At 36.6% G+C, this 22,776-nt stretch overlaps 2 protein-coding genes across 4 annotated transcripts in view; one reads left to right on the forward strand and one right to left on the reverse strand.

The window, feature by feature from the left end:
- Nucleotides 1-8,447: 8,447 nt before the first annotated feature.
- LOC136041515 (uncharacterized) lies at nucleotides 8,448-8,846 on the reverse strand. The gene has a single exon (XM_065726221.1). The coding sequence runs from the start codon at nucleotides 8,844-8,846 to the stop codon at nucleotides 8,448-8,450; it is 399 nt and encodes a 132-aa protein (XP_065582293.1).
- A 167-nt stretch (nucleotides 8,847-9,013) lies between these two features.
- LOC136041455 (longitudinals lacking protein, isoforms H/M/V-like) overlaps nucleotides 9,014-22,776 on the forward strand; it is a 46,767-nt gene continuing 33,004 nt past the window's right edge. For 2 of the 3 annotated variants that reach the window (XM_065726139.1, XM_065726137.1), the window contains exons 1-2: nucleotides 9,255-9,430; nucleotides 18,203-18,833. In XM_065726139.1, the coding sequence (XP_065582211.1) occupies nucleotides 18,243-18,833 (591 nt within the window). In that variant the 5' untranslated portion in view covers nucleotides 9,255-9,430; nucleotides 18,203-18,242. Of the gene's footprint in view, nucleotides 9,104-9,254; nucleotides 9,431-18,202; nucleotides 18,834-22,776 lie in introns of those variants that run through there. The other variant, XM_065726138.1, reaches the window with a different exon arrangement.

Consider the following 22,776-nt stretch of genomic DNA (forward strand, 5'->3'; position numbering starts at 1 on the left):
GGTGGCGCTTCGCGCCACCCCAACACCTAGTTGGTGGGGCGCTTCGCCCCCCCCCAAGCCCCCCCGCGCGCGTAAGTCGTTACGCGCCATATTAGTTACGCGCCATTGTAGTTGTGTCCCTGTGTCCCACCTGTGAATGTAGATAGATTTATATATGTGTTTCAAACTACGTAAAAATTGCGAATATACAACATTTTTGGCTTTCCCACTACTGGGAGCTTTCCGTTTCCAATTGCCAGCAATTGATCTGAAAATGTTTGACCAGAGTCATCGTTTTGCAATCGGACACGCATATTTGTAGTTAATTTTAATATTTTTACGTGTGCCCATAAATTAGAATTTTTCAGGCAAGCATTCATTTCGTCTGCAGGAGTTAAACTACGTAACAATTGCGAATATACAACATTCTTGGCTTTCCCATTGTCTGTGCATATACAAAGCCGTATGTACTAATAATGACGTCATATGCAAACGCTCTTTTTACAAACAAACAAACATGCATACACACAACTCGTTTTTATATAGATAGATAGATAGATACAATACAAATTAACTGCGTAAAACTTGCGAATATACAACATTCTTCGCTGTCCAATTGTCGCTGCATATAAATAGATTGTCAGGTTTACCGACCCTCGAACATGCAACGTACAATTGTCCATGGGAAAAACAATCAGTATTAAGATCTATACCACATTTTTCTAATGATTGACCTTGAGCTTTGTTAATGATGATTGCAAATGCTAATCGAATTGGGAATTGCAATCTTTTAAATTGAAAAGGCAGATCCGTTGGAATCATGGGAATGCGAGGAATAAGAACAGCCTCACCCTCAAAAGGCCCTGTCAAGATTGTGGCCTCTATTAGGTTTTCCATTGTTTTTTTTTTTACGGCAAGTCGCGTGCCATTGCAAAGCTTTGGTGGGCTGATATTTCTTAAAAGTATTATTGGTACGCCTATTTTTAGTTGTAGCACGTGTGGTGGAAACCCTGAAAGATCTATGGAATTTAAAAATTCAGATGGATAATTAACCGCTTCATTTGGTTCCAAAACTGTGTCGACTGACTTGTAAAGGACTGCCTGGTCTCGAATCTTGGTCAAAACAATATTGTTGATTTCGTGGACGTCTATATTTTTGGGTGCGAGAATCGCTCTTTCACTTAGCCATTTATTATTTTTATAATTTTTTAGAATATTCGGAAATACTTTTTCAATCAATTCATTTTTGGACGTCACTAAATTACAGAAATCAGCAGGTAGTTGTATACGTCCTGAAATTGAGTCTATCGTATCATAAATGTCTTTTTGTTCCGACGTTAACTTGGAAATGTTATTTTGTACATACGACAATAGATCACTCGTACTGTAACTTTGTTCACGATCCAATTCTACACATGTCGAAACAGCAGCGATACGGTTAGGTGAAGGCATTCCCAAATCCTGAAGAGGTTTGTTTGCCATACGTACGCACAAATCTTCTATAATAACTAAAGTGTAGTTAGAAATTTCTGATGTTAAATCAAAAGTCATATCCGACGTCTCTAACTGTTTTCGATGGAGTATATCTTCGGACATTTTTGACTTATATTTTTCCCATAACTCTGTAGGAGCTGATGGCGAGCAAGTTGTTAAAATGATGCCAAACAATGCACGAATTTGACTTGGGGTTGACGTTTCGCACGCGTCATTGATGCAGTTATCCCAGTGTTGGTCATTCTCCAATAAATTCAGAGCTTGGCATGCACTACGGTAAGTGTCATGTATAGTACCGTTTACAGTTCTCAAATACTCAAAGGATGTCGGACCGGGTACATTCACCAAAAGCAGGCGTAGAAAGAAGCATTCATGTTGATTGGGGTGAACGGTGTAGAGTCTTCCTATCGTGGTATCTTTGAAGATGGTAGGTTGGCCGTCGACTGACTTACCCTGTTTTCGACGTTCAAATACTTTATTTTTAGTATTTCACGTGTAATACGAAGGCACTTCAGTATACAGCAGTTTTTTTTGCAAAAGAATCATTTTTGCAAAGCGAAAAAAAAGCTGTTAATTTTGTATCCGGTGGATTCAGGGCTCTTTGTTGCACGTTGGTTTCCGAGAAATAAACACGTTGACCATTCTGTAAATGTACCGCTAAGTGAACAACAGCTGGACTACGTTCATGTATCGGAAATGAAAGAATTCGCCAAACAGCTTCATTACTGTTTATGTATCTTCCAGCCTGATATTGTACGATTTCGTCGAAATCTTTGATTTCGGGCTGCAAGCCAAAAACTGCCATGTCACTGCCTTTGTTGACGTATTTACATATGTATTTGATTGCCTTTACGGAGTTACAGTATTCAACGTTTATGTGTGCATTAAATGTTTTTGATAATAATGGGGAATATGGAACAACCCACTGGTTATCTACTTCGATGGTGGTACCGTTGCCATTGTAGGTTCTTCAGTCATTTTACAATTAGAAATTTCTCTTTCAACGGTCTTCTTACAATTAAAAATTTGTCTTTGAACGATATTCTTAAATACCTGTGTCCTGGTCGTCATTTATATTCCCTGTGTCCTGGTCGTCATTTGTGTCCCGGTATCCCAGTCTGTAATTTCTCTTTGAGTGTCCCGGTAGTTATTTATATTCCCTCTGTCCCGGTCGTCATTTGTGTCCCGGTCTGTAATTTCTCTTTGAGTGTTTTTTCTTTTTAGTATTTTTTAGTTTTTTACATTTTTTCTTTTTTCGGTTTTCTTTTTCTTCTTTATTTTTCAGGTTCACTATGAAATACATATCGCCGAACCTTTGTTTTTTTAACTAAAATCTGGTAGGCATTGATGACCTTATCCAAGTCAAAATCCCAAACCCAATCATCATCGCTATCATTTTCAGTTTTGACATGTTTTGACTCTCGCTGTCCAGGTGGATCTTCATCTAACTGCGCGGTTTTGCGTTCTTTAGCCTCAAGCCTGTTTCCTTGCTGTTCTTTTGATTCCTCGGCACGCTTTCTTTTCTGACTTTCTCTATCAGCAGCAAGTTTTTTGGCATAGACTCTTTGAGCATCTTCATCGGCTTTTGCCATTGTAAGTTCATCAGTCATTTTAAACTTAAACATTAATAGATTTCTACGTGAACATATATGTCTTAAATATCTTTAATGACGTCACCGTCAAAGCAAAAATGACGACAACTAACTTCATGACGTCAGTCAACACAGAAACATGACGTCACCTGACAGACAGACAGACAACTTATTTTTATATATATATATATATATATATATATATATATATATATATATATATATATATATATATATATATATATATATATATATATATATATATATATGTTTTTAACTACGTAAAACTTGCAAATATACAACATTCTTTGCTCGCCCATTATCTGTGCATATAAATAGATTGTCAGGTTTACCGACTCTTGAACATGCAACATATAATGGTCCATGGGAAAACAATCCGTATTCAGATCTATACCTCATGATTCTAATGATTGGCCTTGAGCTTTGTTAATGGTGATTGCTAGTCGACCATTCCCTGTGTCGCCATCGTCATTTATATATCCCCCTGTGCCCCCCGGCGTCCCCTTTGTAGTTTTGTCCCTGTGTCCCGGTCGTCATTTATATTCCCTGTGTCCCGGTCGTCATTTGTGTCCCGGTGTCCAAGTCTGTGATTTCTCTTTGAGTTTCCCGGACGTCATTTATATTCCATTTGTCCCGCTGTCCCGGTCGTCATTTATATCCCCCTGTGCCCCCCGGCGTCCCCGTTGTAGTTGTGTCCCTGTGTCCCGGTCGTCATTTATATTCCCTGTGTCCCGGTCGTCATTTGTATCCCGGTGTCCCGGTCTGTATATACATTCGTTTTTTAGTTTTGTTTTTCTCCTTTATTTTTCATTTTTTTTTCTTTTTTCTTTTTTTTCTTTTTTATTTTTTTTAGTTTTTTAGCTTTTTTAGTTTTTTTATTAGTTTTTAGTTTTTTTTTTCTTTCTAGTTTTTTTGTAGTTTTTACCTTTTTTTTAGTTTTTTTAGTTGTTTTCACTTATGTCCTGGTCGTCATTTCTACTCCCTGTGTCCCGGTCGTCATTTGTGTCCCGGTGCTTTGTTGATGGTGATTACTAATCGAACATTCCTTTTGTCCCGGTCGCTTTCTCTTTGAGTGTCGTCATTTATATTCCCTATGTGCCGGTGTCCCGGTCGTCATTTGTGTCCCGATGTCTCGGTCTGTAATTTCGTCAGTTGAAAACATGATGTCAGTCGACACACAAACATGACGTCACCCGACAGACAGACACACACACACACAGGCAACTTATTTATATATATATATATATATATATATATATATATATATATATATATATATATATATATATATAGATAGATAGAAGATAGATAGATGTCCCGGTGGTCATTTGTGTCCCGATGTCCCGGACTGTAATTTCGTCAGTCGACAAACATGACGTCAGTCGACACACAAACATGACGTCAGTCGACACACAAACATGACGTCACTCGACACACAGACAACTTATTTTTATATATATAGATGACGCAAATAGAAAAAAAACATTTTATTTTTACGTTAGCTCTTATGACATCGGTATATTATGACTTCATGGTTATAATTTAAGGGTTTGTTCAGAATACATAGCTTAAACGTAAGATGGTGTCTTCTAAGCAGGCTAGACGTAAGTAAAAAAGCAGTACTACTCAAAGAACCGAGATGGCATCCTGAAAAGAGAAAAGTAAAGGTATTTAAAAGACCAGGCTTATCGAAAAGTAAAAATTCTTTGAGCAAAACAAAACATCCAGGCGCGTTATGAGAATGATGAAGATTACAGGAAAGTAACAATTGAGAGAGCCAAACAAAAGAACAGAGAGCGGTTGGATAGTAATGAAGATTATAAAGAACTAATAATTGAGGGAGCCAAACAAAAGCATTGCCACAATGATGAAGATTATAGAGAAGCAATAATGGAGAGAGCCAAAAAAATTATCAAGGAGCGGTATTATAACGATGAGGCTTACCGAAACAATTGTAAGGTGGCTACCAGAATAAAAAGTTGCTACCAGAATAATGGGCAGTGACAAAAGCTATAATAAAAAAATTGAAACATCTGCGAGGTTGTGACAAAGAACGCTTAAAGACAAAGTTAAAGCTTAAGTTCAAAGGAAGTCCAAGAAGATGGCAAAAATACAGACTAATCTTCTTAAATTGAGAAACATTTTACAAATATTTTATCAGGGCTAAGAAAAATATTCAAAGTCACAGATCAAAATTCTCTTTGAAAAAGCTGATGTTGTTGAAAAGTCAGTAAAAAATTTTCTGGCAAAACCTTATATTAAAAATCTAAAAAAATGTTGTATGTTTAATGAATTATAGTGAAAAACGAAAAAATATTTTGGAAAGCTGTATCCCTGGGGAACGGCGTCATAATTGAATGACTTTATGGCCTGATTCCCTGGGGTTCATCTTTAACTATTCCAACAGTCAAAAAGTTCGTGGTAACGAACTGTAGTAAGGAGCGACCCGGCTCAATAGTAAAAGAAATTCTAAAAAACGGAATTTTGGGAATTTTGATACTAATAGTTGCATCAAAAGAATCGAATTGGCATTCAGCGTATCAAAGAACCCCACTGTAAAAGTTTCAAATTCCTATCTACAAAAATATGAAGCTTCGTAATTCTTGCCACAAGACCGATCAGGGGTGTGTGTTGATTTGTTTGTCTTTTTTTTCCTAGGGGTGACCGTATCGACCCAGGGGTCCTAGAATGTCACGAGAGGGCTCATTCTAACGGAAATTAAATGTTCTAGTGCCTTTTTAAGTGACCAAAACATTCGGAGGGCACCTAGGCCCCCTCCCACGCTCATTTCTTTCCCAAAGTCAACACATCAAAATTATGAGATAGTCATTTTTCACCATAGTCAAAAAACAAAATAACTATGTCTTTGGGGACGACTTACACCCCCACAGTCCCCGGGAAAGGGGCTGTAAGTTACAAACTTTGACCAGTGTTTACATACAGTAATGGTTATTGGAAAGTGTACAAACGTTTTTCTTGGGGATTTTTCGGTGAGGGGTTGAGGTGAGGGAGTTACGTGGGAGGATCTTTCCTTGGAGGAATTGGTCATGAGGGAAGAGAAATTCCATGAGGGGCGTAGGGTTTTCTAGCATTATTTAAATAAAACAATGGAAACATAAATATGAAAAAATTTTTCAGCTGAAAGTAAGGACCATCATTAAAACTTAAAACGAACAGAAATTATTACGCATATGAGGGATTCATCTTCTTCTCCGTCACACCCTTTTTCTTATCAAAATCGTCCGAACAAAAATTTGAGAAAGCCATATAGCAAAAAAAATTAATGTCCAAATTTCGTTTTAATTTTTCATGTGCAGTGAGCCAAAATCAAAACATGCGATAATTTAAAAACGTTCAGAAATTAAATAAAAAAATAAGTTTTTTAACTGCAAGTAAGGAGCGACATTAAAACTTAAAACGAACAGACATCATTCCGTATAGCGTAGGGGTTATCCCCTCCTCAACGTCCCGCTCTTTACGCTAAAGTTTGACTCTGTCACAGTTTACTTTTTAAAACAATAAAAAACTTTAGCATAAAGACCGGACGTTGAGGAGAGGACAGCCCCTTTCATATACGGAATAATTTCTGTTCGTGTTAAGTTTTAATGTCACTCCTTACTTGCAGTTAAAAATAACTTTTTTTTTATTTGATGATATTAAAGCACTCGCTCTAGTACCCTAGTTATCTGGGTTGCAACGGCGGTTTTAGTAAAGAAATACTCTTGCCGATAAGACATACATGTTAGCCGATAAGACTAACTAAATTACACCCTAGACCCTCGTCCTTCTGGGCCGAGGGGGTACAATATTGAAGCTTTTATAAAACTGTCATGTCTTCATTTATTCAAATATAGTTAACATTTAATTAAAAAAGGTTTTAAGGTTCTTCCATTTTTATGCTCTTGAACTTGTTTCTTGATTGGAAAGATACAAACCTTCTGCGGAGCCATGCTAATTAACAGGATTGTATATATCGATTCTCGTTATAGGATGTATTCTAACTCAGATAACAACACCCTGGGGACATTGTTGTGGAAGCCTATGTGCCCTTAAAAATTGTCATTTCAACAAAATAGAGAAGGAAATGCATTCTATGACGGATATATTCCTTTCAAGAAGAACGAAAATGCTCAAAAGTGTTAATAGCCAAAATGTGTTTATCAAACAGTTCGTCGTAATAAACTTCAGGTTAAGAGTGACTCGGTCCAAAATGACTATCACTCTAAAACACAGCATATAAATAACAATAAACTACATAAGAAAAATGTTCGTATGTGGTAATTCCAAGTAAATAAGATTCGTTAAGGTTAATGTTACCCATCAAATACTACGAGCATTAGTGTATGTGAGAAACTTTCCTTAGAGGTGTCAAGCTTCCTCCTGCAAAAATGTGGTGCCTGTTTATTTTTTATTTTTTTTTCCAAGTGTGATTATTTCAAACCAAACGTCTTAGAAGATCGTCTTGGATGAAATATTTAATATTTCTTAAGCTCTTCTGACATTAATTCTTCTGCAGTTTACAACTACTTTAACCTTGAGAAACAATAAATATTTTTGTAATTATGGTTTCAATCCAAATTTATTTTACTCTTAAATTTAGAAAACAATGAATAAATATTGAGTAACTAATAATGCATAATAATTAGGTATATATACCTCATGGATTATATTGGCTGATAGAGCAAAGTTTTAACTTAAAACTAATAAAATCTTCGTCCCCGTTCCCATTTTTTAGGAGTTTTGGTTGCTATTGGGCTTAATTGCTTCTTACTTACAGTCTGATACCATGAGCTGGTAGTTTGAAACTTGACACTACGAATTATCATAATTTTGACTTGGCTTACTTGACTTATGTCTCCTGCTGGGCGTTGCTCAGTGTAGAGAGAAACGTCTGCCTCCTCCATCCACTTTGGTCTATGGTGAGTATTTGTGTTTTGCCTGGTATGATGTTTGCCATCGTCAGGAACTTGGACAAGCTGTCGGACCAACGTTTTTTCGATCAGCCGCGAGGTTAGTTCCAACCGGCTTTGAAAGGGTCGAAGTCGTAAAACGTCTTTGCAGGTAGATGTGGTGGCATTTGAAGTAGGTGCCCAAAACATAGCAAGGTTTGCTTGGCTGCTTCAGTCAAAAACCGAGACTGCATTGTGAGCTGCAGAAGTTTCTCATTGCTGACGAAGTCGGACCATCGCAGGCCTTTGATCCTCCTCAGGCACTTCGACTTAAATACGTCGGTTTCCTTGGGGGTTGCAGTTGATTCTTGCCATGTGTCAGCTCTGAAAACCGTCACAGAGCCGACTAAGGCGTTGAAATTCTGCAATTTCGTTGTGCAACTGATGTTCAGTTTTTACCAGAGGTTACGTTTCAGTCTGCCCATGGGAGAAGACGCTTTAGATAATCTTGCTTGGGGAGAAGTGATCCATCTGAAGAAATTATGGAGCCCAAGTAGGTTAACTCTTGAACAACTTTGATGCCGATGGTGCTGTCCAAGATAATTGGAGAGCTAACAGTAAGAAAAAACGAGTCTATGGCCATAAATTTAGTTTTGTTCCAGTTTAAATGCAGTCCTACTTTGGCAGCATATTCTCGTAGAAGTTGGAGCGCAACCAACAGCTGCTCCATGGAGTCCACTAGAATGGCCAAGTCGTCAGCAAAGTCAGCATCTGTGATTGCACGATCTCCGAATTTGAGCCCAAAGCTGAGACAAAAAGTTGTTTTTGTCATAATGTAATCTACGATGACGTTGAAGAGCTCTGGGGCCATTGCACATCCTTGGTGCACATCCCGGGCTGCGCCGGGCAGACAGACAGCCGTTTACTTGCTCACAGCTCTCCGTCCCATGGTGCAGCACTTTGAAAAGTCTGCGATATTTCTTGTGTAGGCCGGTCAGCTTTAAAGTCCGCCAAAGAGCTTCTTGATCGAATGAGTCAAATGCAGTATGGACGTCAACGAAATTTTACACATTTTTCTGCTTCCAGTTAGACACTAGTCAAATTTACGACGGCCTACGTGGAGAAAAGGTAATTTTCGTTCTTTCGTTGGGTTCTTTTTTTCTTTTAACCTACACTTATGTTTGCTATATAGTTGCTTGATATGCCAATTGTAGTTTTTCCTTGTTTTCCCGTAATAGCACTATAATAAGGGTATAATGGATTTCGCTATTTCTGGGCTAGTGATTACACCAATCGGGGCTACGCATTCTGCGAGAAATTTTTATTATACATATATTGATCTTTTGATTCAAAAAATATGAATATGTTGTGTCTGGATACAGTACTTTGAGGTGGGACAAGGTGCAGTGCTTATTTATAAAGACAGCACCAAATTCGCCTAATCTTATTTGCAAGGTAGGTTAGCCTAAACACTGGGGAATTAAGCTAAAGCTGGGTCACTCCTGCTATAATTAACTTTGAAGTTTAATTTGTTTATTACTTTATTAGCTGCACATATCACCCTAACACAAAGCTATGATTCTAGACAAGCTAGCTTTCTTTTTGTATTTGTTTAGAGAACTCCATATCAATGTTGTTTTTTTTTCAAAATTTAGGAAATGTATTTGCATATCTTTAAAACCTTATAAAATCAACTTGAGCAAGGTTATGAAGCTGAAAATAATTTTGTAGTCCTTCAATTAAGCAGAAGATCTATTCTGCAAGGTTTCACTTTTATAACACACATATTTTTAAAGGTCATCAAAGGTCAGGACCCTCTTGAGGGAGAAGGAGTAGAGGTAGTTGCTTCAAAATATCTTCCCAGGACATACTTTAGTCTCTAGATTCATTTTCTGAAAGTTTCATTTTCCTAACCTAAACCCTTTCTGTGATAGCGAGAAGTCAATTAACTAGAATTTTACCAAAATATGTTAGGAAAACAATTCTTGCTTTACAATATTCAATGTAATCATAGTTAAAACTTATGTAGCTTATAATACTTTACCCTCAACTCCCCTTAATGTACAAATATATAGCCTAAATTATATATTTTCAATGTATTCTGCCATCTGTAACTTGTATTCCAGTTTTGTCTTACCACAGTTGATCCAATGTACAGGTACAAGGGTTAAAACAACTAAGAAGCATTAGGAAAATATATAGGAAATTGGGGCTTGGCCCTATGTAATACTACATCAAGGGGGAGGGGCTAAAGTATAGTAGGGCTGCATACAAAATGTGCTAACTATGATTACATTGCATATTATGAAGTTAAAATTGTTTCCTTACAATAAAAATGTACAATGTGAGCTATATATTTGCACATTAGGGGCTGGGAGTGAAGTTTAACATGGCTATATGCAAAATATGTTAACTATGATTGTCTGGCAGATTATAAAATAATAATTGTTTTCTGAACATTTTTCTTTATCTCCAGTCAGTTCTTTTGGCAAATACCCTACTTTTATTATCTTTGAGAGGGACTAGTTTAAGAAAATGAAATCTTTGATATTTTAATGAATTCAGGGCCAAAAACGTGACCTGGGAAGGTGTTGCCAAGCTATTATGTTTACACTGTTCTGATTTCTAAGTCTTTGAAATTTGCCTTCTTGACAGTTCTCTACCTATTGGAATTTTGACAAAATAACATTTTACCTGAACTTTCAGTTTTCACTCTCTTTCTCTAGATTTAGTTTGAAAATATAATTTTTTATATATGAGTAGAATTTTAAGCTATATAATAAATGGGGATTGAGAAAAGCTGTAAAGCTGAAACTACTTTTCTTGTACTTCATTAAAGTTCAAGATCTATTTTGCAAGGATTCACTTTTATAATAAATATTTTTAAATGCCAGTGACCTCTAGGGGAAGTGGAGGTAATTACTTCAAAATAACTTCCCATCACATACTTGCTCCATCCCTGAAAGTTTCATTTTACTAACCTAACGCCTCTCCAAGATAGCAAAAATTAGCCTATCTAGGATTTTATGAAGTTCTAGTGCCCTTTTAAAGAATCAAAAGTGATCAGAGAGTAATTAGCCCTCCTCCCCATGCCCTTGTTCCCCTAAATGTATCCCATCGAAATTATTAGATAGCTGCTTCATTGTAAATAATCTAAAGATCTTAACCAGTGCCTCCAGATTAGACCAAATGCCCCACAGCCCCTGTGGCAAGGCCTATAGCCCAATTTATACAAATTGTCCAATTGTATAAATTACAGGTTTTTATGGAAGAGGTGCTTATATAAACTTAAATCAAAAATTTTAGTGCTCCTGTTTAGAATTGACCAGCTACCAAACCCCTGCTGGTGGTAGAACAATTGTTTCTCCTTGAAGTAATTATTATATTTAGAAAGGTCATAGAAATCCATCAAGCAATGTGTTTACTTTCTTCCAATTTAAATGATATGAAAGACTGAGAATTTACTGCCAACATAGGTTAAATCAAATTATATTATCACAGTGAATTTTCCATAGCCCTTCTTCCTGTCACTTGTTTACCATTTGCTTTTAAATTAATAAGAAGATGCAAATTGTAATGTCAACAGTCTATCAAGTGGGACTATGTATAGATATAGAAAATTCTAAGTTTTTGTATTCAAATGCTGGTTGGTCAATTATAGTCTCAAAAAGACTGACCATGGGTGCTAAAATGCGATTTTTTGCTTGATTACATTAGGAGAACTTGAAGTCATAGATCACAATAAACAGAGGCTAAAATTGTAATTAGGCAGTTTCAAAATAAACAATAATATACAGCTTTCAAGTTTCTTTTTTTAACCTTTAGTTTTTTTACAACTTCCATTGAATAATATCTCTGCTTTGCAAGTTATAAATCTTAGGCTATTAATGTAACAGAAAGTCTAAGAGCAAAACAATATAAATAAATGTGTCACATTTAGGGTTTGATTTCCATTGAAGTTAGTATTTCAGCCTTCATAAGTCTATAATTGGTATGGCACTATTGTAGTGTGCTATTGTTGCCTCTTTTCTTTCTGTTTATGCTTAAAAACATTTTAAATTATTTCATAACAAAGAAAAAGAAAAGCAGCTGTTATGCATATATTTAGCAGATTTTAAATCTTAAATCCAATAATGTTCTCTGGTGAAAATTTATAATGATTTTCTCTGAAAAAAGCAATTTAGCTGTAGTTATGGCAAGGTTTAGCACTAAAATATTGACCCATTGCCAAAATATGGCTATGTATTTTAAACACATCATTCCCTGTTGAAAAAATAATAGTATTATCTTTTCTGGGACATTTTCTGTATCCACATATGCTCAAAATGTATTATCTTTATACACATCAATGATTATAAATAGGATCATGTCTTGATTTGTTGAGATTCTAAAAATCTAGTTGACAATTTTGGACTTTAAATTACTACACCCCTGATTAGGTTTTAGTTTAAGACTGACAAATTTTTGCTTATAGATTTCATAGAATATGTCTGCATTAAAACTTCTGAGGAAGCATAATCCTTTAGTAGTTCTGTGTATCAGCTACCTATTGAGACAAGGCTCTTCTTCTCTTCTTTGCTTCTTAGCTTTTTCACTCAAATACAATGACAAATTTTCTTAATTATTGTCTAGGATTGTCACTACAATTGCTAAAATGTAATTTTATTTTATATTTTTTTTGAAACATTGTGAGTAAACAATACTTTATAAACAAGCAAACTCTCACAACATTATTTACTGAACCATCAATTAGTATACATTGTATACAAAAAAACAACATAAGTACAAACATAAATACAATATAAAACATACAGTATTGAACCCAACTGGCCTGTCAAATAAAAATGAGTTCAATGAACAAAATGTATAAAAATGACAACACAAGTGCATTATACAAGCTTTCAGCAATGAACCAAACTGGCCTGTCAATTAAAAATGAAACAAACAAATTAACACATTAACAATACTCATGATACATTACAATCTCATTTATTTATGATTTCAACAAAACAGTGTAAATTTTATGTCCTTTTATTGGTAAGTACTAGAAACCCAGGTCACCTAGAATAGAAGGATGAGTTAGAATGTTACATCCTTCCTCCTTTCCAAACTAGATGACTGGTACAAAACTTTCATAAAATTAGACCTTTTACATTAAACTAACTAAACAAAGGTTCTTCCATATGACACTACACTTATAAGTTCAATAGTTATTCACGACTTAATTGTCACTTACTACAAATAGTTTATGGAAATTCTCACATGTCAAGTCTCTGTATCAGCTTCACAAGCCGGCCACTACGGGTTATGTATGGGGAGTTTTGGGGTTCTTCTTGGGCTGGGCGACTGGTGCTTGATGCTGGAGGGAGTGTGCGGAGCGCTGAGCTACATTCGAAATTTATAGGTTGGGGAAGGGTCTCTATCGGTGTTACAGGTGGGACGGGGGCTATTGATGGTGGGCTTATAGGTGCTGGTGAAGTTTCGGCTTCAGGGCTGTCCTCTTCATGGTCTGCAAGGTCTGGTGATTGAGGTTGCTGGTTCAGTGTTTTTATGTGTCGCCTGTTGCGTCGGTAAGTTCCTCCATTGGTTGTTTCAATTATGTACGATCTTGGGTTTACATCTACTCTTTTAACGATTCCGGCTTGCCAAAGTTTCCCACGAATTTGAGCTCGGACCGGTTGACCGATTTGCAAAGGTTTTAGTTCCCTTGACTGTCTGTTATGATATTTTCTTTGGTGTGACTGTTGTTTTATCCGATTCTGTCGAAATCGTTTATGATGAATGGTTTTTGGTGTGAGAAGTTGTTTAGTGCAGGAAACGACTGACCTTTGGTTTCTGCTCATCAACAGTTGTGCTGGGGATGCTAGACCATCAACCGGGGTGTTTCTGTATTCCAGCAACGCTAAGTTAAAGTCATGTCCTGCAATATCTGTTTTGATAAGCATATCTTTGGCTGTTTGCACTGTTCTTTCTGCTAGTCCGTTTGACTGAGGGAAGTTCGGGGATGATGTGGTTTGAGAGATTTCCCAATTATCAATGAACTTCTGGAATAGCGTGGATGTGAACTGGGGGCCGTTGTCGGTTATGAGGGTACGAGGGATTCCGTAGCGTGCGAAATGCTTCTTAAGACAGGATATTATGTGGTGTGAATTTGCATTTTCCCCCAATATGTCGATTTCAAAAAAGCGACTGTAATAGTCAACAGTAATGATGTAGTATTTTCTGTTCTTGTAGAATAAATCGCACCCGACCTTCTCCCATGGTAGATGAGGTATGCTGTGTGGCATTAAGGGCTCTTTTTGGTTGGAATTTTGGCTAATGGAGCATGCATGGCAGTGTTTGATGAATTCTTCAATATCTTTCGTCATTCCAGGCCAAAAAACGATTACGCGGGCTCGTTGCTTGGTTTTTTTGATGCCCAAATGTGACGAATGGATGCAGCTAAGAATGTCTTTCCGCGAATTTCTTGGAATGACCAAGCGATCTCCTTTCATTATGATCTCGTCTACCACTGTTAGTTCATGCCTGATGTTCCAGAAGGGGGTGAGCGTTGGAGGGAGGTTTCTGCTGCAGGATGGCCAACCTTTTTGGATTGCTTGTGCGAGCTCAGCTAACTGGGGGTCGGATTTTGTCTCCTGTTTCAGTCTCTCGAGTCTGGCGTTGCTGATTGGTAGAAGAGACATGACAGAGTGAATGTATGATTCTATTTCTTTTTCCATTTTCTTATCTTCTTCGGGAAGGTTTAGCCGCGACAGCGCATCAGCAACGGGAATTTCCTTGCCGGGGCGAAATGCTATTATGAGATCGTATGGTTGAATCCTTAAAAGCATCCTCTGCAGTCTTGGTGATGACTTTGATATTGGGCGATTTAGGACTACTTGCAGGGGTTTGTGGTCAGAGACGACCGTGAATTTTCGGCCGTAGAGATACTGGTGGAAATGTATACAGCCGAAAAGGATAGCATAAAGTTCCTTCTCTATTTGCGAGTAGTTCTGCTCGGTGGAGTTTAGTGAGCGTGATGCAAAAGAGATTGGCTTTCCATTTTGACTGAGGGTGGCACCGAGGCCAAATTTTGAGGCGTCGACTTGTAGCTCAACATTGCCTGCAGTTGGATCAAAGAATGCTAATGAGCTGCAAATGGATTCTTTGATATTAGTGAATGATTTATCATGCTGTTGTTTCCACTTAAATTGTTGCTGTTTTACTAGGTCACGGAGTGGCTGATTTATTGATGATAGATTGGGGATATACCTGGCAAGGTAATTCATCATTCCTAATATTGTCTGGAGTTCATCTTTTGTATTAGGGGTTCGCATTTCATGCAGCGCTTTAACTTTTTGTGGGTCTGGGTGGATTCCATTTTCAGATATCACATGTCCGAAATACGGTATGCTATTGCACTTGAATACGCATTCTTGGAGGTTTAGTTTGACTCCTTTTTCACGGGCCCTTATGAGAGTACTGCAGACGTTCGCATCATGTTCCTCAATGGTTTTTCCTGAGATGATAATGTCGTCAACAATAACAGAGAAGCCTTGGATGCCTTCAAATGCTTCTTCCATGCGGCGTTGGAATTCGTCCTGAGCTGAAATCAGTCCAAACGGCATTCTTTTGAACTTATAACGGCCGTATGGTGTGTTGAAGGTTGTCAGCTGAGATGATTCTTCGTCTAGGACCAGGGACCAATAACCATGACGAGCGTCTAATTTTGTGAAGAACTTTGCCCCAGCGTGTCTAAGTATTGCTTCATCGAATGTTGGCATGGGATGATGTGGTCTTTTGATAGCCTTGTTCAGGTCATGTGGGTCAATGCAAACTCGGAGACTTTTGTCAGGCTTTTCAATTACAACCACGGCATTTACCCAATATGTGGGCTGCAGTATCTTTTCGATTACTCCAAGCTCTTCCATCCTATTGATTTCCTTTTTGAATTTCTCTTGGAGGGAAATGGGGATGCGTCTAGCTGGTACAGCTTTGGGTTCAGCTCCTTCTTCAAGTGTGATGCGGCATTCTCCTGCGAGTTGTCCGACACCGTGGAATATGTCTTGAATTCTTCTGTGAACGGGTCTGGTTTCAGGACTTTTGAATTTTCTACTGTCAGGATCAGCCTAAAGAGTTTAAGCTTGCGACTGGATTCAAAGCCAACGATTGGTATGGGGGCATCTCTTACTATGAAGAAGGGCTGTATTTCGCTGCATCCGTTAGTGTATGCGCATTTAAGGTTACATAAACCAAGCGTGGGGATTTTCTGACCTCCAAAACTGGTAAGTATTCGTAAGGTCTTGTTAATTCTTGGTCTTGGTCTGAGAGTATTGAAAAATCATTCAGATATGATATTAGCTTGAGCAACAGTATCTATTTTGAAGATGATATTGATTTGTTTGTTGATCAAGAGCTTTACATATGGCTGACCATCACTTTTATCCTTGTTTATAATATCAATAAATAGCTCATCATTACTGTCATTCCTGTGATTGTGATTTTGCTGTTGTTGGTTTATAAAGTTTACTGATTTTTTAGTGCTTTTGCAAACCTTTGCAAAATGATTTGGCTTGTCACAGTTGCTGCATATTTTTCCTTTAGCTGGGCATTTGTGGGAGGCTAAATAATCTCCACCACAGTAATAACATTGTCTACTTGATGTGGAATAGTTTATTTTCTTTGATTTTTTTTAACAAAGTCGATCTCATGTTTCATGTATGTTTCTTGATATGGTTGGCTTCCACTTGGATCGGATTGTGACATTGTTTTGAGCTGCACCTGGGTTTCTACATGTGTTCGAGCAATGGTAACTGCTTGTGACAAGGTAAGGTTGGACCCTACTTGGAGGAGCTTCTCTCTAACCTTTGCTGATGAAATTCCACATACGAATCTGTCTCTAATCATTTCCTCCGTAATAGCTGTCGTCGTATATGCACATTCACGAGCCAGAATCTTCAAATTGGTTATGTATTGCTCAACTGATTCGTTATCTCGCTGGTCACGTTTATGAAAAAGGTACCTTGAGAAGACAGTGTTGCTTTTTGGGTTGAAGTATTCAGTGAATTTGTTTATATAAGATTGAATTTTATCTTTCTCTTCTGTTGTGAATGTAAAAGTACTGAAGATGTCTCTTCCTTTATCTCCAAGCCAAATTAGTAAGAAGGCACACTGGACTTTTTCAGTTTTTTCACTCAGGGGGCCTTCAAACATCAGAGTTGCATGGTTTTTGAATCTTGTCCATGCTTCTTTAAGATTGTCACTTGTCCAGTCCATCGTTGGGTAAGGAACACTGATTTCCATTCTTCTTTACGAGGCTTCTGACACCATGTAAAATTTATGTCCTTTTATTGGTAAGTACTAGAAACCCAGGTCACCTAGAATAGAAGGATGAGTTAGAATGTTACAACAGTACAAAGCTCTTTCTGTAATGCTCAGTTTCTGCATTAATGAGATTTAGAACTGGGATTTTTTGTGCTTTTGATCAAGGTAAACAGAGCTTTGAAGGGCAATAAGAGGCTGGGATTATACATTGAAAGTATGGGTTAAAATGCAGATTATTGCAAAAATTAGTACACTAAGTAGCACATCAGGCCTCCAAGCTAGGGAGGCAGAATTCCTTGAGGAGGAGAATATAAGGTACTTTGCCTTGACCATAAAAAATTCTCAGGGCTCTCTTCTGGATAATTTCTGGCCTATGAGACTGATCCACCATAAGGCCAAAGTGCTAATTTGGTGAAGCTTTCTCAAGCAGTGGATGGATAAAAGATGTGTAAGCTAGAGGATATGTGGTTTTGGATATGAAAATTTAGCAAATAGCTTAAGGAGAGACAGAGATACATTAGCCTCTCTGGAGAATTGGCTGCATGAAGACTGGTTGGTCTTCATGTTACAATGAATAGTTAGCATCTTAACTCTAAGAGTCTTCTGTGGGACATACAAAAAGTAGATTGGTTAATGTTGATTTAAGAATCCTTGCAAATTATAAAAGTACATTGTTAAATTATAAAAGCACATATTATTCATAAATTATGCAAATTCAAAAAGCACAATTTTCATAAATACTTAATCTTATCAAGCTAAGTATATTTACAAACTAATATTGAATGTTATAGCTTTGAGAGGCCTATGCATGCATCAACTTGCCCTTTATTTTCTATTTGTTAAGTACTCTTCACAATTTTTACCTTTAATGCTGATAATGCCTGTGATTTGGAATATTTATTTATATGTTTTGTTCTGTTTCAGTGAATTGGTATTATTTGCGGATTTAGTCATTATTTCTGAAATGGAGGAAAAGGAATTTTGTTTGAAGTGGAACAATTACCTGGATGTATTTCATGGAACTTTTTTATCTCTAATGAACAATGAGCACTTCACAGATATAACTCTATCATGTGAGAGTCAAAGTATCAATTGTCACAGACTTGTTCTCTCATCTTGTAGTTCCTACTTTGAAACACTGCTGCTTGGGATTTCACACTCACATCCTATTATTATTCTAAAGGATGTGAAATTTTGTGATCTGCTATCATTGGTGAGATTTATGTATACAGGTGAAGTGACTGTTCCACAAACTCAAACTAGTTCATTAATAAAAGTGGCTGAAATGCTTAAAGTTAAAGGTCTTGCTGATCCTGATGAAACAGTTAACCAGACACAGAAACTTAGCTATCTGTCTCAAAATACTCAGATGACTCAACCTGCTACAAAGAGAAACAGAGTTTATACAGCTGCTGAAAACAGCTTCTTGGCTGAAGATTCTTCCAGTAATCTAGAACCTTGTGTAGCAGATACTTCAAATGATAAGTTGGTAAACTATTCTGCTGAAACTAGTTCCTCTGCTTATATAATAGATATTGCTCCAGGCAACTCACTTGTAAGTTTTTTCATTAAAGTTCACTTTGTTCAAAGTAAAGTGGCTAAAAGATGGTTATTTATTTAATTGTATTTCGATTTCAGGAAGGAACTATTTTAAATCAAAAGGTAACACAGTTCTTTTTTTAATACTTAGACAATAGAATCCCCTTCTTCAATTGACATGGTTACTAATTTTTTAACTTGACTTTCAAAAAGAACAAAGTATAAGGTCTGGTTTTTGCTGTTAAGATTTTTCTCTTTAATAAGACATTTTTTTTTCTCTCATTCCACTTTTTTTAGTTCAGTGTGCCTATAGGCCATCCTAATGCTCCTTGCTCTTTGTCAAAATTGATTAAATTTAATTTTCTCCTCCTACAGGACAGTGATAGAGGAGTGTACCAATATATTAATCAAAGTCCCTAGACCAATGATTTGAATGAAATGAGCACTTATGTTTTGATAAATGTTCCGAGGTGTGAGGCTAGGGTCCTCAGATTTTCTGAAAAAAATCCTCTTGGAAAAAATAAGATCTTGGCTTACTGTCAATAAAAAAGAGCATGTATGTGCTTCATTTTGTTTGAGTCTTACAACTTGACCAATAATATTATACCACACAATAGGTTTAAGTAGGAAAATTCTTTCAATGTTTTTTTCATAAAGAAATAAACTCATGTCTGTTGGAGACAAGAATTGCTTTGCATCTGTAATCATGATCCATTTAAACTTTATGAACACGTAGTTGCAGCTCTTTGATTAGAAATAAATGATTGATTAGATGATGATTTCCATGTGGCTACTGTTTTCTATGATACAAAAAAAGCATTTGACACTTTAAATCATGAAAGTCTTCTTGACAAAATGATACATTCCAGCATAAGAGGGAAAGGATTACAAATTATTAAACCATCCATGTGGGGACGCAAAATCACAGTAGATGTTGGTGGAAAAATTACTAATTTAATGAGACTTATTGATATTGTTGTCCCCCAAGGCTTGGTATTAGGTCCACTTATATTTTTGATTTATACTAATGATCTTCCATGAGGTTTGCATGAGAATATTTGCCATGCAATACTATTTGCAGATGATACAGCTATAACAGTCAAAGCTAAGGATTCATTACCATTGATCGAAAATATGACTATAAGTGTTACCTCAGGTAATCAATAGTTTGTTCCAATAATCTAGTAATGAATTTTATGAAAACTAATTTTATGGTTTTTGGTAGTTAAAATTGTGCCATTCGAGAGATTTCTTTTCAGCAGCTTCAGGTTGGTGATCAAAAAATTTGTAGGGTCCAATCATATCGTTATTTGGGAGCTTTTCTTGATCCCCTTTTGTCATTTCATAATGATATTGAGTATTTAAGATTAAAACTTGCTCAAAATATTGGGCCAATGTTTTGTATGAAGAATATTTTTCCTTTTACCATTTTAAAGATAATTTACCACTCTCTAATTAATTCTTATTCGAATTACTGCTCAGTTGTATATCTTAATACATTTTCGAAGCATATAAAACCCTTACAGGTATTACAAAATAGGGCAATAAGAATACTTGGAAATTTCTTACATTCACCTTCAAAACTTGAAAATGTTTTGGAAACTATAACATTATTCCTCTTCTTAAATTTGTTAGATGTAAATGATATATGAGTTTAAAATACTTTCATATGGCATTTTCCAATCCAAAATTCTAAAAATTATTTCTATGACAAATCTCTGTTAATTTTACTTCCTCGTTTGGATTGTTGGAGGCCTGGGATGTACTGAATTCTTTTTGTAAGTTCTGAAAGGTCAAGGCTTTTGATTAGGTACCAAATACCCTTCATTGCAAACAATATAAGCTGAATTATAAAATTCTAATTTATCCATCCCAAAAATCTCAGCTAAATTGAAAAAAGCAAATATTAAAGATTGTTTGCTAAAATTTTGATTATTCACCATTGATGATAGGAAATTAAATTATTTGATCTTCTTATTTGTGTGTTTTGTTTTGGTGCCCCTGTGTCTGGGATGGCCTCCTATGCCCTTCCTGCCCGATATTTATTTATTTACTTATTCTTGTTACTTCTTGTTTATGAGTTTTTATGGCACCTGGTATTAACCAAGCGACATATAGCAATCGCAAATTCTGTCGGTCTGTCTGTCTTTCTGTTGGTCTGTCCTGGTTTTGCTACTTTAGGCACTTCCAGGTAAGTTAGGGCCTTCTTCTTGTGCTTTAGAATTCTCAATTTAAATCTCGACCAGGTTTGGTGACATTGAAGGGAGTTGGAGGGGGAAACTGGAATACTTGGAAAACATGAAAATTGAGGTATCGTTCAAATGGGTGATAGGATCTTAATGAAACTTGATATGTAGAACAATGTTATGTCTCAGATGTTCCATTTTCAATTCGAATCGGATTCGGGGACATCGAGGGTTGGAGGGGGGAAACAGAAATCTTGTATAACGCTTAGAGTGGAGAGATTGGGATGAAACTTGATGGGAAGAATAAGCACAAGTTATAGATACATGATTGACATAATTGTTACGGATCCATTCTCTTTGAGGGAGCTGGGGTATGTTAATTTGGATAAATTAGAAAAATCAAGGTATTTTTGACTTGAGAACAGGTGACCGGATCTTAATGAAACTTGATATTTAGAAGGAACTCATGTCTCAGAGCTCTTAATTTAAATCCCGACCAGATCTGTTGACATTGGGGGGAGTTGGATGGGGAAACCGGAAATCTTGGAAAAGGCTTATAAATGTCATAGATACGTGAATGACGTAACCGTACTGGATTTCCTCTCTTTGGGGGAGTTAGGAGGTGGGGTTCAGTGCTTTGGCGAGTTTGGTGCTTCTGGACATGCTAGGACGATGAAAATTGGTAGGCGTGTCCAGGAGCTGCACAAGTTGACTTGATAAAGTCCTTTTTCCCGATTCGACCATCTGAGTGGCTGAAGGGAGAGGAAAAATTAAAGTATTTTTAACTTACGAGTGGGTGATCGGATCTTAATGAATTTTGATATTTAGAAAGACCTCGTGACTCACAACTCTTATTTTGAATTCCGACCGGCATTAAGCCTTTGATTTTTCTTTTGAAGCAATCTATTGATTCTTAGAATTTTGCTAGAGATCATACCATATGAGGTCTTGGCTCTTCCGACCTCATCACAAGTATCATATGAGCTCTTAGCTCTTGCTTTTCTATTTTGTTTGTCTTTTACCGTGTTAAACTTTGGAATCATTATTATGATGATATGTTGATGTTTTTCTATGTTTTTGCACTGTCCCAGCCTTACGAGCTCTACTCTCTGTTTGGGCATAATATTGTTTTTGTGTTTTTTAAGTTGGATAAAGAAAAAGTTGAAGTTGAAAGTTTAAACTTTATCAAGGAAACAAACAAATCTAGAACACTTCACTATAAATTTCCACCTTAAATTGCAGCTAGGAGCAATCTAAGGATTTCTCCTTGTAGAGCTCGAGAATGATAACAAGTTGTATTTGAAGTTATTTAGTGACCAAGTGCTGCTGCATGATCAGTAGAATCTCAATTGAGTTTACACTCTTGGGAGAACCTCTCAGTATCCAGATGTTTGTTTAAAAACATCAACAGATTCAGCAATAACTGTTTCAGTGTATAGTTTGTTCCAGGTGTTGACAATTCGTAATGAAAAGAATTTAGTGCAGACTTTAGATATCTTAGACTGCATGACAAGTTTCAGTTGATGACCTCTATCTCTTGAGTTGGAACCACCATTAGAAAATAATGCAGGGAAACTATTAGTTGTCATTAACTTGTAGGCTAAAATGACATCCCCTCTATTTCTCTAGTAACTTGGTATTGGGAGATTCAGCTGTGATAATCATATGGGGTAGGAAAGCACCCACATGCTAGATGTCACTTTCGTGGCACATCTCTGCACATCTTTAAGAACTTTTATGTCTTTTTTAAAATATGGGGAGGCAAGAGATATT

The sequence above is a fragment of the Artemia franciscana genome, unplaced genomic scaffold (genome assembly GCF_032884065.1).
Source record: "Artemia franciscana unplaced genomic scaffold, ASM3288406v1 PGA_scaffold_23, whole genome shotgun sequence".
Lineage (NCBI taxonomy): Eukaryota > Metazoa > Arthropoda > Branchiopoda > Anostraca > Artemiidae > Artemia > Artemia franciscana.